General features: G+C 24.3%; 1 protein-coding gene across 1 annotated transcript; it reads left to right on the forward strand.

The window, feature by feature from the left end:
• Nucleotides 1-1,985: 1,985 nt before the first annotated feature.
• On the forward strand, nucleotides 1,986-6,861 carry LOC129619396 (protein white; the record flags this gene model as incomplete). The annotated part of the gene is made up of 6 exons (XM_055534658.1): nucleotides 1,986-2,328; nucleotides 2,696-3,350; nucleotides 3,439-3,570; nucleotides 4,298-4,487; nucleotides 5,765-5,896; nucleotides 6,247-6,861. Coding segments are annotated over 6 exons (2,067 nt in total), but the record flags the coding sequence as incomplete, so codon positions are not given.
• Nucleotides 6,862-15,615: the final 8,754 nt, after the last annotated feature.

Below are 15,615 nucleotides of genomic sequence, written 5' to 3' on the forward strand. Positions count from 1 at the left end.
CAAAACTATTAGGCAAATTAATATAATTAGAAAAAATAATAATTGCATACTTCTAGGGATCTAATACTATAAATTTTTTTTTTGTTGTTTTTTGAATAAATTTTTATTTAAAAACTAATTCAAAAATTAACTTTTATTACAAAATTTTTTTCTAAAATTTTTTGATTGAAAAAATATTGTTGAAAATATTTTCAATAGCTTGCGAAACTATCAATTTCCTGTAACGTCCTTTTTAATAGAAATCTCAATCTATTTAGTACACCGTATAGATATATGTATACAACTATTTTTTATAACGTTATACTTCAATATAGATTGAAAAGTTATTAAAAAAAATTATTTCGAAAAAAAGTCAAAAAAAACCAACAAGCGAGTGCCAAAAAAAAAGTTTTTTTTGCATTTTTTTTCAGTTAAAAACAGCACATAGAATCTCTTATATAACACTCCAATTACAACACAATAAATAAAGATACAATATAGTACATAATAGGAAAGAAGAAACCAACTTTAACAAAAAAAAGAGAAGAACAGGTAGAGTTGACCTCGTCAACTCTGTGGTACGGGTGTGAATTGATAGCCAAATATTCAAGCTGCAACTCTAATCTGCATGTTAAACTTTAAGACTGCAGCGTTAAAAACTTTGTTTCTGGATTAACGAAAGTAATTACCCTATTGTTATATTTGTTTATGTTAAATTTCACCACTACATACCCTTAATATAGTTTACGAAGTACAGTTAAATATATTTTGGGGTTGCATGACAACTAGAAAATAAAAAAACGAATGTTAGTTTTTCAAGTAATTAAAATTACTTTTTCAAAGTTATTGGCCTAGCAAGCACGTGTATGAGTTTAAGCAAAATTCCGAAATACGATAACAAACCACTTTTGAAATTGTATCGCTTTTACCATAAAGCTTTATAAAATCTCAATTCTTTCTTAATTAAGTACAATAGTCTTTTTACTATGCAGGGTTTTTCGCATAAGGTTGCAGATAATTTCACGGATGATTCTTTGATCAATTTCCTGCAAAAAGAAAACCTTTTGGTAAGGGGTGCAGACATACTTGTTTTCGAGCTACAACCTGTCGAAAAAAATTGGCCCAAGATCTTCGTCTAAATAAGTGCTAAAAACTTCACTGAAATGAGAGGTAAAGACCCTCCCATACAATATTTTCTTCAGTCTCTCATAGTTTTGTCTCTTACAGCAAATAATTTTTAATATACAACGGAAAGACTTTTTCGCTTTGTGAAAATTTGTTAAGCTCAGTTCAATTATATTTTTGAGCTATTGCTTGCACAGACTAACGAATATGCAAGCAGTCATGATTAAACCAGGATTCAATGCTGACCTAGAATATACGTACGCTTAATATATCTCGGACCGTTATTATTTTCTTAGTGTTACAAACATAGCGACAAATTTATCATAACTTATGAATGCATTCATACAGGGTTATAAAAAGAAATAAATAAAATTTCCATGTTTGCAAAATTCATTAAAAACAGAAAAAAAAAATTGAAATTCTACTAAAATTAATTAATTTCAATTTCCTTTTTGAAAACAATTTTTTTACTTATAGTCTAGTTTCGATTTTAAAACTCATTGAATTCACAAAAAAAAACCAAAAAAATTATTAAAACAAAAATGGATAAATTTTAAACTATGAAACAGTTTTATTCATTTAAAAAGAGAAAAAAAATGGCACACACTCAAATAAACAGAAAAATAAAAAGGGAAAAGGTTAACGGTATTCTATAATAAATTGTCAAATCAATTTCGTTTTTCGTTCACCTATACATACACACACATACATACAATAATAAATCTTTTTGAATTTTTTTTTAAATTTCAAAACAGATGGCATCAAATCAAACGACAACTACAACATCACAGAATCCATCAACAATTCAACCATTACAATCATCAAATAGTGATGGTCATCAAACAAATATAAATAATGATAATGGTGGAAATGATAATAGTGGAACTGATAATATTATTCCAGGTGGTGGTGGTAGTAATGGTGGTAATGGCACTACTAATATTAGTAATGTTACACATAGTTCATCAACTGAACAAACTGCAATACGTATTGTACAACCAAAAAATTATGGTACTGTAACACCATTAAAAGGATCATTAGAAGAATATGGTCAATTAGGAAATAATGAAAAACTTACATATATTTGGCATAATTTAGATATATTTGGTGCTGTACATCATCAAAATGGTTCAACAGCTATTGGACGATTAATTAATCGTACAAAAAATTTTTTATGCTCTGAAAGGCATATACCAGCACCAAGAAAACATTTGTTAAAAAATGGTAAGTAAAAAACAAAAAGAATTTTTTTTTGATTAAAATAAATAAGGAATCTCACCAAATTGCTCTTTCTCACAAAATAAACTAGTTTGGGCAACCCCTAACGTCAGAATTTTTAATAACTTTCAATTTAATTTTAAGTACATAAAAATCATGTAATCCTATAAATAAAAATCATATTTCTAAAGTCGTTAAAGCGACAACGAACATTAGTTCCAAAATTCCTAAGAAGGTTCTCGAATCACACAGTATCACACAGTATTTCATACTTCCCCTTAGCGCTAATTAAAGAATTGTTAATAATCCGAATATTTTTTTAGAAAAATATTTTCAAATTTATACAAACAATTTCAAATACGGTTTTTTACAGTTTCAGGTATAGCATATCCCGGTGAATTACTTGCTGTATTAGGTAGTTCTGGAGCTGGAAAAACAACATTATTAAATGCTTTAGCATTTAGATCAGCATCCGGTGTACAATTGGCACCATCAGCAATTAGAATGCTTAATGGATATGCTGTAGATGCAAATGTAATGCAAGCACGTTGTGCATATGTACAACAAGATGATCTTTTTATTGGTTCATTAACAGCAAGAGAACATTTAATATTTCAAGCAATGTTACGTATGCCACGTAATACATCATATAAACGTCGTATTGAACGTGTCGAACAAGTAATACAAGATTTATCATTGGGTAAATGTCAAAATACAATAATTGGTGTACCAGGTCGTATTAAAGGTTTATCAGGTGGTGAACGTAAACGTCTTGCATTTGCATCTGAAGCATTAACTGATCCACCATTATTATTATGTGATGAACCAACATCTGGTTTAGATTCATTTATGGCAAATAGTGTTGTACAAGTATTAAAAGGTTTATCACAAAAAAATAAAACAATAATATTGACAATACATCAGCCATCATCAGAATTATATGAAATGTTTGATAAAATTTTATTGATGGCTGAAGGTCGTGTTGCATTCCTTGGAACACCAGATCAAGCAACACAATTTTTTTCACAGTAAGATTTGATTTTTTTTGTCTTTTCTAAATAAATATTGAATAAATTCAAATATTTTTAATATTTAAAATAAATGAAATATTTCTAGACTAGGAGCACCATGCCCAACAAATTATAATCCAGCTGATTTTTATGTTCAAGTTTTAGCTATAATACCAGGTAAAGACGAAGAATCACGTGACAGAATTGGGAAAATTTGCGATAGTTTTGCCACAAGCAGGTTTGTTTAAAATATTTTATCTTAGCATAATTTAAATTAGTTATGATAGAATGGGTGTTACTATGGTTCTAACACATAAGTGAATTATATTTGACTATAAAGGGTGTTTTGCATAAGTTATTGTTCTTTGATTAATTTTCAGAAAAAAATTGTATTGTTCGGAGGGGGGCTCAAATCAAATTGTAAGAAAAATGAAGAACAATCAATTGCCTATAAAACAAGCTTCCAATGATAACTTTATGTTGTATGGTTCCGAAGTTATAATAATTTATTTATATGCAGAAAAAGTCCGGTAACTTATTTTTTCAACAGGCTGTAGCTCAAAAAAGAGTATAACAGCCCCCGCCCCCCTCCTTTCCGCCTTTCTGTTATATACGCATTGTTTCACCTACATACACATATAAAATTGAATGGTATACAGATAAGATTGCCATATGTGAAAATTTCTCTATAACTCTATAATATCTATTCGTATGGCCATAATTACTTCATATTATTCTCTCTCACAAAGTAACAAGTCCGTTTGATATTATTTTTCGATATTCTTCCGGTATATGAAATTTAACATCAGAAATTCTTTTAAAAACTACGTAATTTAATACATAATGAGAATATATTTTTAATTTTTAATTTTCAAAATTTATTACACAATAAGAATATATTAGATAAATCCTAGTATAACATAAATAATCGTATACATATAAACATATTTTTCATATATAAATAGTATTGCAAAAGAAATGGAAAGAAAATTTCAAAAAGTTCGTGAACATGCAACATCAATGCCTATGGAAGGTGAAGCTTTACGAGGATATCGTGCAACATATTTTATGCAATTCAGAGCTGTATTGTGGCGAGCTTGGTTAACCGTTTTAAAAGAACCATTATTGGTTAGAGTTCGTCTAATTCAGACAACGGTAAGTTTATTTTTGTACTTTTTCTTTTATACTGTATAATTATTTATTTTTATTGTTTTTGTTGCTATTCATAATAGCACAGTATACAATTTGTTATTATATTATAATTATGTACAACACAAGCATACGAGTATTACATAACATTACGTAGATTTTTTAGAGAAAAAAAAATTCCTTATAATGCAAAAATTTCTTTCTGTTTCGGTTCTTTTCTTTCTCTTTTTTGTGTTTTACAATCTAATACAAATATTACATTGCTCATTCGCTACAAAATGTGCAATTTTCGAGTTATGGCAGTGTTGTAGCAAACTAGTGACATACAAATAAAATATGGTTAAATCAGAATAAAATTATGGTAAATCAATTTTTCAAATTTTGTAATAAAACATGATTAAATTTTATAATGCTTGTCTCTGATAAACGTTTTACTGTAGAAATACAAAACATGTATGGACCATTTTGGACCGTTTATTTTGGAGGTGACCCTAAGTTCACTTTTATTACTATTGAAATATTATTGAACTTTTGGGTTTTTTTTTTCTCTTCGGCTGCACACACATACTTTGCAATTACAAGTATTGATTTTATTATTAGTCTGGGACATTAAAAGAGTTCTGGTGATTGCAATAATTGTCATTCAAAGAAATTTTTGCCAAAAGTGATAGAACAAAAGTTTCTTGTCTCATCTAAGCTATGATGAGTCATAAAGTATGAATCCATTATATGGAACCAAACTGGAAATTAGAATTGGGTTAATTAATTAATAAAGTATGTATACCAATATAATACGAATATTAACAAATTGTTGAAAAAATTATGACCTGATTTCGAACATTAAAATATTATTCTAATTTTTGAATGACACAAAAGTGAAGAAAAATTAACTAGACTTAGACAATAATTCATAGCTTGTTGTACTATATCGTAAAATAATTTTTAATTGAAAAGTTTTCTTGTAATAATTGCTGCAATTTACATTGAGCTTTTGCAAATAGCTCTTCTTTATGCTTCTTACAACACTAGACAACCTTTTTCCCATAAAAATAAAATTTATTTGGGAGAAGGTTTAAGAAACACATAGTAATTATTAATGTTATGCTTCAAAGTATACGCTCAACGAATACACTATTAAATAGGCCCAATATCTTATAGTTGACCAGGACCTATACTCATTTTGCAGACCAGGACCTATACTCAACTTAAAAATAAATATTCCTTTTTTGCCAAATTTCCTTTTTCATTTAATTTATATTTCATCATTTTTTCATTTTAAATAGATGGTGGCAATTCTCATAGGATTAATATTTTTAAATCAACAACTTGATCAAGATGGCGTTATGAATATAAATGGAGCAATATTTTTATTTTTAACAAATATGACATTTCAAAATGTTTTCGCAACAATAAATGTAAGTGAAAATTTTTATTGTTTAATTTTAATGTTACGTATATAGAGGAAACAATTGAATGGGTACACGTATACGTTTATATTATGACGTACAGCTGCATATAGTTTTGTATAAAACTATTTCAGTTCGTATAAATTTTTATTAGTTATGAGTAGAACAATGTGGGCATATGCAATGTTAAAATCCAAAATCTTTAACATTAATTTTCTTTGTATGTCCTTTCGTTATGCAATTAATATTGCATTCGTTCCATTTTGCAATAAAACGATAATCTCTAATTTTAAATTAATAAAAATATTTTAAAAAATTTTATTAATTTTAATTAATTATTTTATTTTTTTATTTTGAAGGTTTTTACTGGTGAATTACCTGTATTTATGCGTGAATCAAGAAGTCGTTTATATAGATGTGATACATATTTTTTGGGTAAAACAATAGCTGAATTACCATTATTTTTATTGGTACCATTTGTATTTACATCAATTGCATATCCAATGATTAATTTACGTGCTGGTATTATACATTATTTAATTGCATTAGGATTAGTAACATTAGTTGCAAATGTTTCAACATCATTTGGTTATTTAATATCATGTGCTAGTACATCAACATCAATGGCATTATCAATTGGTTCACCAGTTATAATACCATTTTTATTATTTGGTGGCTTTTTTTTAAATTCTGGTTCAGTACCAATATATTTTAAATGGTTATCATATTTATCATGGTTTAAATATGGTAATGAAGGTCTTTTAATTAATCAATGGGAAGATGTACAACCAGGTGAAATAGCATGTACAAGATCAAATGCAACATGTCCAGCATCTGGTCATGCAATATTAGAAACATTAAATTTTAATGAAAATAATTTAATATGGGATTTTATTGGTTTAAGTGTATTAATAATAAGTTTTCGATTTTTTGCATATTTTTCATTAGTTATGAAAACAAGAAAAAAAGAATAAAATGGCCGTCATTTTTTTATATATATATTTTTTTTTTCTAAATAATTGTAAGATTTTTATTATTTTAATAGAATAAAAATTTATTAAAATATTTAAATAATTCAGTTTAATATTATTAAGGATAAAATGTTTTTATTTCTAATAATGAAAATGTTTCTAGGACATTTAAAAGGTTTTATATTATGAAAATTAAATAAAATGTTAATCACATAACAAAAGAAAGGTTTTTTTTTTGTTTTCTACAAAATTTGAGTTAGAAAATCTCAAATAAGGGTGAAATATCCTTTCTCTAATGCTTGTATATAAATATGAGACGTTCATTACCACCAATTCAATTTAAAATTAAAGTTTAAGAGATAAACCACACTCTGACTATTTTATACTATGCTAGGAAAAAAGGACGAACCTAATCAAAGAATTAAAAGCTGGTAATTTGATATCATTGGGTCCGACTTTTGAAGGGTTACCAATTCAGATCAAATGTTCTAAATTGGGATCGGAATTTTAAAAGTTGTTTTTTCAATGGCTCTTCGTAATACCGAAAATTGTAATTTTCCGGCATTTGACGACATCAATTTTATAATTTTTCTAAATTTCGCTTAATAATTCTGTTATTACCTTTACATAGCCTAATTATGTATAATATTTTATACAAAATTTTTGATATTCTGTTATACTTACCATTGAATTAAGTGCTTAAAATTTAAAAATAAAATATTTTTATATTTACTGTTTTATTTAACAGAGTTGGAGTTTGTTTTTAGCACTTTTCCAAAAATTTTTTTGAAAAAAGTGCTTATTAGTTTCACTCTGTCCGTCCGTCCGTCCGTCCGTCCGTCCGTCCGTCCGTCCGTCCGTCCGTCCGTCCGTCCGTCCGTCTGTCCGTGTGTCTGTTTACAAAACTTCTACACCCTTGAAGATAGAAAGCTGAAATTTCCTACGTACATAGATCTTTACTAGAAACTTATTTCCGTAGAACAAAATTTTTACCTATCTCCCCCCCTCTAGAAGTTATACCCCTCCAAAACCCTAAAAATGGCCTTTTTTAAATATTTGTTGCAATGAAACCATAAGCATTTTTGAAATTTTGCAAACGCAGAAAGGCAGTGGCTTGCTTCCGCTAGCGCGATATACTATAGTTAGACTTTAGAAAAACAAAATGGCCGTTCAAATTTACCGTTATCTAAGGTCCCTTTTTTCCAAATTTTTGATGTCGTTTTTCTTCTAGACCCCAGACTGTAGAAGCTTGAAATTTTAAGAGCTTTTAGACATTATCAAATAGTTCATTTCGTTAGAAGAAAATTTTTTTCCATCTCCACCCCCTCTCAAGGTATCACCTCTTGAAATTCGTAAAATTTGAATTTTTGACACCTTATATTTCCGAAACCGCAAGCTTTTCCAAATTTTTATAAACGCAAAAAGCTAACGGTAAATTCCATGAAATTAAAAAATATAATTATTTTTCTTAACTCACACAATTAACCCTTAAAATCGAGCATTGTGTTAACCCCTTTTTATATTAATTTTTGCTTTATTTCAAAGACTGCATATATGCGTCATCCTAAATATATGCAATTCTAGAAATAGTTTGGTAGATGAATGAAAATAATTTTAATACTGTGATAGGTATACATAGACTGTATTTAAAAGCAGAATTTTCACTTGTTGAAGGGAAAAGTGCTACAATACAAACCATTGGTTTGACCCAACTTTATTTGATTCGACTAAAAAACTTCATTGTGTTTATAAGTAATTCATAGTTATATGAAGTCTTCTGAATTGCAGTGATAATTTGACATGTTCGTTGACACCCACATCTTGAATGTATAATTCATAAAACATAAAAAGTAAAACTGAACAATTTAATTCAAAAATGAAAACCAATTAAAGTTTTGACCAGAATTTACTAAAATTGTATATAAGTTGATTTTTGCAAGAAATTTTGAACATAAAAGAGATGAACATGCAATTTAATTTTTAACTATTCTATAAAATTATGATTTAACTGTGCTATTTATACTAATATCGCTATATTGCGAAAAATTATCAATGTTTATAAACAATTTATGTTAGCAACACTTTGTTTATTTACAAAAATATAGCGCAGTTTTCGCTATTATATATATTGCGATATTGTGCATTTAACAAAGAGCCCAAAATTATAAAGTTCTAAATAACAATACATCCTTCCTTCAAAAATCATAAAAGGAAAATTTCCTTCATTAATTTCTTAAATCATTTTTAAAAAAGTTTACAACAACTTTCGCTCAAAAATTTAATTTTTTTTTATTGCCAATCCCTTAATACAACCCTGTATATAATTGATTTCAAATTTGTTACTTCTATCTGTTTCTTTGTTGCTATTACTCTTAATCCCATATTTCTATTCTATTATTATTTATTATTTTTTGTCTAGTTTCTTTTACTTTAGAATCATTGTTATTATTGTTATTATTATTATTATTATAGATAGCTAGGTGTTTTATTATTAAAATATGAGTAAAAGGATGAAAGCATATTTGTAGGCGGACAGCCTTACATCATTATTACATCATGTTATCTCCTTTTTATTATATCCTTAAAAGATAAATATTTTTTTTGCTTTTTTTTCTCCTTTTTCTTTTATTATCCTGCTTCTACTATTTTTCGTTATAATATGAATGAAATATCCTGACGCATTCAGGAAGTAGAAATAACGAAAAAAAAAAAAGAAACGTATATGAAACTCATATTCTCATTTATTTTATTATAGAGAAAGAGGGAAAGAAAAAGAAATTGATATCGATGAAAAAGCAAAAAGAAATCTCTGAGAACAATAGCTTAGGGTAAAATTTGAAATTAGGATAAAGAATAGGTAGGTATATGTATATAATATTAAGATATAAATGCCAGTGGCTTACAATTTACACAATACATACATATTATAATCATTCAAGTATATATATCCATATATAATTTTTTTTGAAAAGTTCACGTATAAGCGTATATGTATGTTGTGCTATAGGATCCAAACATGGTGTTTAATTTCAAATAATCATTCATTTCATCTCCATAAATCATATTATCAACAGCTGTACAAGATATTCAAAATTAAAATAAATACTTTAATGAATTTTTAAATTTTTTTTTCTTTAAGACAGGGTTCGTGAGGCAAAAAAACAGGTCTTTTAAGTTTAATTTCCTAAAAAATTGAGTGACTTAATTATTATAAGTGTAGGGCCTTGTCATGATCGGCGAAGTGAATAGTATTTTCATAGAAATATGATTTGTTGGTACTATGATTGGCGAATTCGCCTACAATTTTAGTAAAAGCTTGGCGAATGGAAATAAAATATTTTGATTTAACAAGCTATTTTGAGTAACATTTAGATTTTTCGCTGTGAATTATATGATTCGCTGATCGTCATTTGAAATGTTGCTGATTTCGACAAATTCAATTAATTCGCTTAGGAATTCGACCCATCGATTATAAGAAATCCCATAATCTCCGGTTGTGATTATTTCAGTTACCTATAGATAAAAAGAAAAAAATTTTTTAACAAAAAATTTTATTTAGAACTTCGGTAATAGTTAAAATGGCGAAAATATTTAAAAAATTTCAAAGTCAAATACTTCTCTCATGGAAACGTGAATGTTGTAATCCTAATATCCCGCTATATGGAAAATATAAAATATTTGACTAGGTTTTCCTCAAATCTCGAAATATAATCATTTAGAATAAAACACTTTGTATACTAAAAATAATAATCTACTGTTAGTCTTTTCTTTATCTTTTAAAGAGTGCAAAATAAATAGAGAGAGCATAATATACCTACATAAATACAAAAATATTTTGTATACCCATGTATAACATTTTGTAGGATAAACATTTGGAAACAAGCAATGGGATGAAACAAATTATTTTGGGGAAAAAACAGAGCAACAAGAAAATAATAAATATATTATAGTTACCTACACATTATACAAGTATATATACATATACAACATAATTCGGGCGGAATTATTAAATGATTTTTACCATTGATTTTATTTATTTTTGTTGTTATAGGTACAATTTTTTTAAGCAATACCTTATACATGTGTGTATGTATATTATAGTATGTACATAAAATTTTTCCTCGTTTTTAGGCTAGATGATGAAGCTTTTTTATTATTTACCTATACTATCATTTTGTTATTTTTTATAAATATTCTTTTAAAAGAATTGAATATTTATTATGATGGTGCCGATGGCATTACTATATGTTGCTTTTAAAAGACATTAATATTACATAGAGAATATGTATTATATACCTTGAAAAAATATGTATAAAAGTCTAAGAATATGTAATATATTTGCTTATATAATATTATACACTAACAAAATAATATCAATATTCCTTTGGGTATAGATTAAATTACAAAGGTATTAAATTAAAATATTTGTATGATAACATTTCCAAAATATATTGTAAATAAATATTATATTAGAAATTTAAGTCTACTAAAACATAATACCGTAATTAACAAAATTTAAAAAATGCACGTACAATAGACCGTAATTAAAGTGCAGCACAATTTTTAAAATTAAATACCCCATAGTTACAATCAAAATTTATACCATTTTACTTAATTTATTTCTTTGAAAAATTAATTTACACACTATGTATTTGCTACTAAATGATTTCTTAAAAACGCCTTCCATATTAAAAATTGAATTAGAAAGAAACTTTTTATAAAAGACCATAATTTTAACTAATATCCTTAATGATAACAAGATAGGATTTTTTTAAATATCCTTAACGAAAACAATATAGGATTTGGTTTTGAAAATATCCCAAAGATTAGTTCCTTTTTAATATTAGCAATTTAATTAAATAAAAACGTTCTACCAATTTGGAATTTGTTTTGGGATTGAATACCCAAAAGAAAAAGGTTCGCTCTTAAATAAACATAATAAATATTTATTTACATTTACCTGCTGCTTACATAGTATTTATATAAATTTACGAAACATTGATTTTTTTTTTTATTTATTTTAAACCTTTAAAAATATTTGTCTTAAGATTTTGTTTTTGTTTTTTTTTATAAAATTTTCATTAAGGAAAATTTGCCTCTTTTGAGATTATTAATAATAAAAATTATGAAAATATTTTTAAGTATGAGATCTGATATTTATCTTGAATCGCGTTAGAAAATGGGTAATATACAAAAAAAATACACAGAATGATATATTTCAGCCTTAAATCAGAACAAGATTCCAAATCAGATTTTGAAAGTTTTTTAGAAGAACTATTTAAAATTTCTTTGGAATCACATTAAAATTCTAATTTAATTCTTAAAAATCAATAATTTTTTTCGTAATTAAAAATTTAAACTTTGTCAGATTTGTAATACCATTTAGGGTATTTGTATAAGCTTGAAAAAATTAATAATTTAGAATTAACAAATTGTTACAACTTGTAAAACTTACATATAACTCTGTTAAATTAAGTAACAAACATTATAAATCTGCGTAAATATTTTTAATATTTTAAAGATCTTTGATAATTTAAATTTTATTTAATTTTATTGTTAAAGAAATAATTTAATTGGTTTTCCTTCTTTTTTCTTTATAAAACATAGAAATTATGCAGACCCTTAAATTTTATAATTGGATATCCTTAATATATGTATGTTCTCTTCTTTTTCTTAAAATATAATTAATATAAACAATTTATCGTAACTGAATTTATGATTTTAATTAAGAATCATATGTTATCAAAATAAAATAAATGGAAATAAATGAATCAGATTAATATGAAATATGTTAGAAAACGGGGGATCTATTTCATTTTATACTACTCTGTGTTATATAGATGAAGCAAATACGGCACACTTACTACATCTACTACTGCACTGTACAGGCACCTCTCAAACATTATTCAAGAAAACTAGAACAGAATAAATATGTAGATGATATTATTATATGTAATCTAAAATCCTTTGAATCATTTATAACAGATAAATAATATAATTTCATATTCTTATCAAATTTGGTTTTTACATGTTTTTTTTTTTTATTTCTTTTTTTATTACAAACTATTTTTCATTTTTTAATTATAAAGTCCCAAAACTAAATTTCAAATTATCAATATAACAAATTACATTTTAACTTTTAAAACTATGTTATGTATGTGTGTATGTATATATATATTATAAGTTTATAAATGTGTTTGTGATGAATGTTACATAACTTTTTTTTTATTTAAAAAAAATAATTTAGTGTTATATACTTGTATGTAAATAATATACGTAAATAATAAATTAATCAAAATAAAAAATTAATAGTATTGTATAACATTAATAAAAATAAAATATAAAATTGGCTAATTAATAATATGCCTCACAAAAATAAGAAAAAGATGCTCTAAAAAAAATTAATATTATTTTCAAACTAAATATTATTATTTTTATATTTGTAGGATACTATAATATTATAATATTATGATACCAAACCAATCTAATAGATACTAGAAGTAATAATAAGCAAGAAAAAAATTGTTTCTGAAATTTGTGATAAAAATTTATTTATGTAATTTATTAATACTTGTATATGACACATTTCAATTTGATTATGAAACATAACATGTACATTTAAATTATATAACAATAATAATTAGCACAAAATTATAGAAAAATAAAATATATAAATATATTATATATTAATGAATCAAATTATAGGCATTAGAAATTTTTTTTTTTAATTTTGAATTTATTGTTCGATAGTATGTAAGAACCCATTTTCAAATATGTACTTGTAAATTAAAAAAAAAATGTTTACATTCTACATCTATTTAGAAATCTATATTAAATGTGTGGAGACGGTTGAAATAATCTCGAGAATTTTTTAACAAAATTTTGGCAATTCAATATTCTTAAAGTGAATATTTTGAATAGTATTACGAATAAAATTAACTAAAAGTATTGATTTTTGAGTGGCTAATCTATTAAGAACTTTGAAAGGCAAAAGAATATCTTGTTTATAAATTTTATAATATAACATTCATTTTATAATTTATAATTAACTTACAAATAATCTATGAAATTATAATAATTATAATTTTATAAAAGAAATTCTTGGTTTAAAAATTCACATTAAACAAGAAATTTAGTTTAATTTTTGAATTATTTTTATTTATATATAATAATATGTAATATTTAATTGTGCTTGCAAATTTTATTAAATTTTTATAGAAATTTATTTTTACTATTAGATAATAATTAATATTTACATAGATTGCAGTTTAAAATTTTCAGAATAATATGTGAAAAAAAATTGTGATTTATTTTATTAAAGTTTTCCAATAAGAAATAATTTCTTAATTTAAAATTAAATTTGAATTTTCAAATTAAGGTTTTAAATATTGTTATCAGATAATAAATTATCTAATTCATTTTAATCACAGCATATAATTATATAAATTTAATAATGTAGTTTAAATAATTTTTTGTTTTTAACAAGTTGCAAAATATATATAAGAATTATATAAAATAATAAATGTTCAATACAATTACATAGTATATAATTTTTAACAATAAATATTAAGTACAGAATTTTATTTTAAATATTTTATTTATTTATATTTTAAATTAATTTCTAAAGCAAATGTAAATGCAAAATAAAATTATGTACCATAATTTCAAAATGTTTTTATAATAACTTTTTAAAATTCGAAAAATAAAGTACATAAAAATATTAAAGCATTATAATAATTACTAAAATTGATAATGATATTCATTATAAACTCAGATTTTAATTAAATATTCTAATATATATATTTTTTTGGAGTTTGTATGACAAAATAAAACTCAAGAGTTTTAAATTATTTGACAAAATAAATTAAATATTTATGTATTTATACATAGAATATCGTGAGCATCTCATATTAAATTACATATTTAAATGTAATAAATAACTATATTAAATTTTAATGAAAATAATTCATATAATTTAATATTAATAATATCTTAACTAAATAAATTTTGCTTTAATAAAACATCCTAAAATATGTATTTATTTTGAATTAATTTTATATAAGTTATGCTTATGATTTATTTTTTCTTTTTTTTTTTTTGGTTTTTCTTTTTTTTTCTACACACAGAACATTTTAATCAATTTTAATATATTTTATATAAAATTACAATATAAAATTATGTTGAATATAATTTCAATTTACATTTAAAATTTGATAAAGTTGATCATTAACATATTATACAATATCAATATGTGAATAAAAATTGTTTTTTTTTTTTTTAACAAAATTAATTTATTTAGTACAATTGATTAGGATGTCTTACAATAGCCAATATAGTTAAATGCAATCAGATAAACAAAATAAAAATTATAATATTTAGATTTTTTACACGAGATTTTATAAAATCATTTTGAAAAATATTGATAAGTAAGATTACTAGTCCATTTCCAATATCAATTTTACTAAATAAATACAATTTTGTTCGAATTTAAAAATATCAACTATAATTTTGAATTTAATTTAGAAATATTTTCCAATATATCAACATATTTTAACACAGATTTCTTATCTATCTTCTTATCTAACCAGGAACCCAAGCATTTTTTTTTGTTTTTTAGATAATATAATAAAATTCTAAAAATTCAATAAGTGTAGGTGGTTTTATTAATAGCGCAAATAATAGAACAATTAAATAAAATATTAAATATATTTTAAAGTGTTATAATCAATGAAATTTTGAAAATGATGACATAAAGAA

Source organism: Condylostylus longicornis, unplaced genomic scaffold (genome assembly GCF_029603195.1).
Source record: "Condylostylus longicornis isolate FDR11 unplaced genomic scaffold, ASM2960319v2 ptg000013l, whole genome shotgun sequence".
NCBI classification, from domain to species: domain Eukaryota; kingdom Metazoa; phylum Arthropoda; class Insecta; order Diptera; family Dolichopodidae; genus Condylostylus; species Condylostylus longicornis.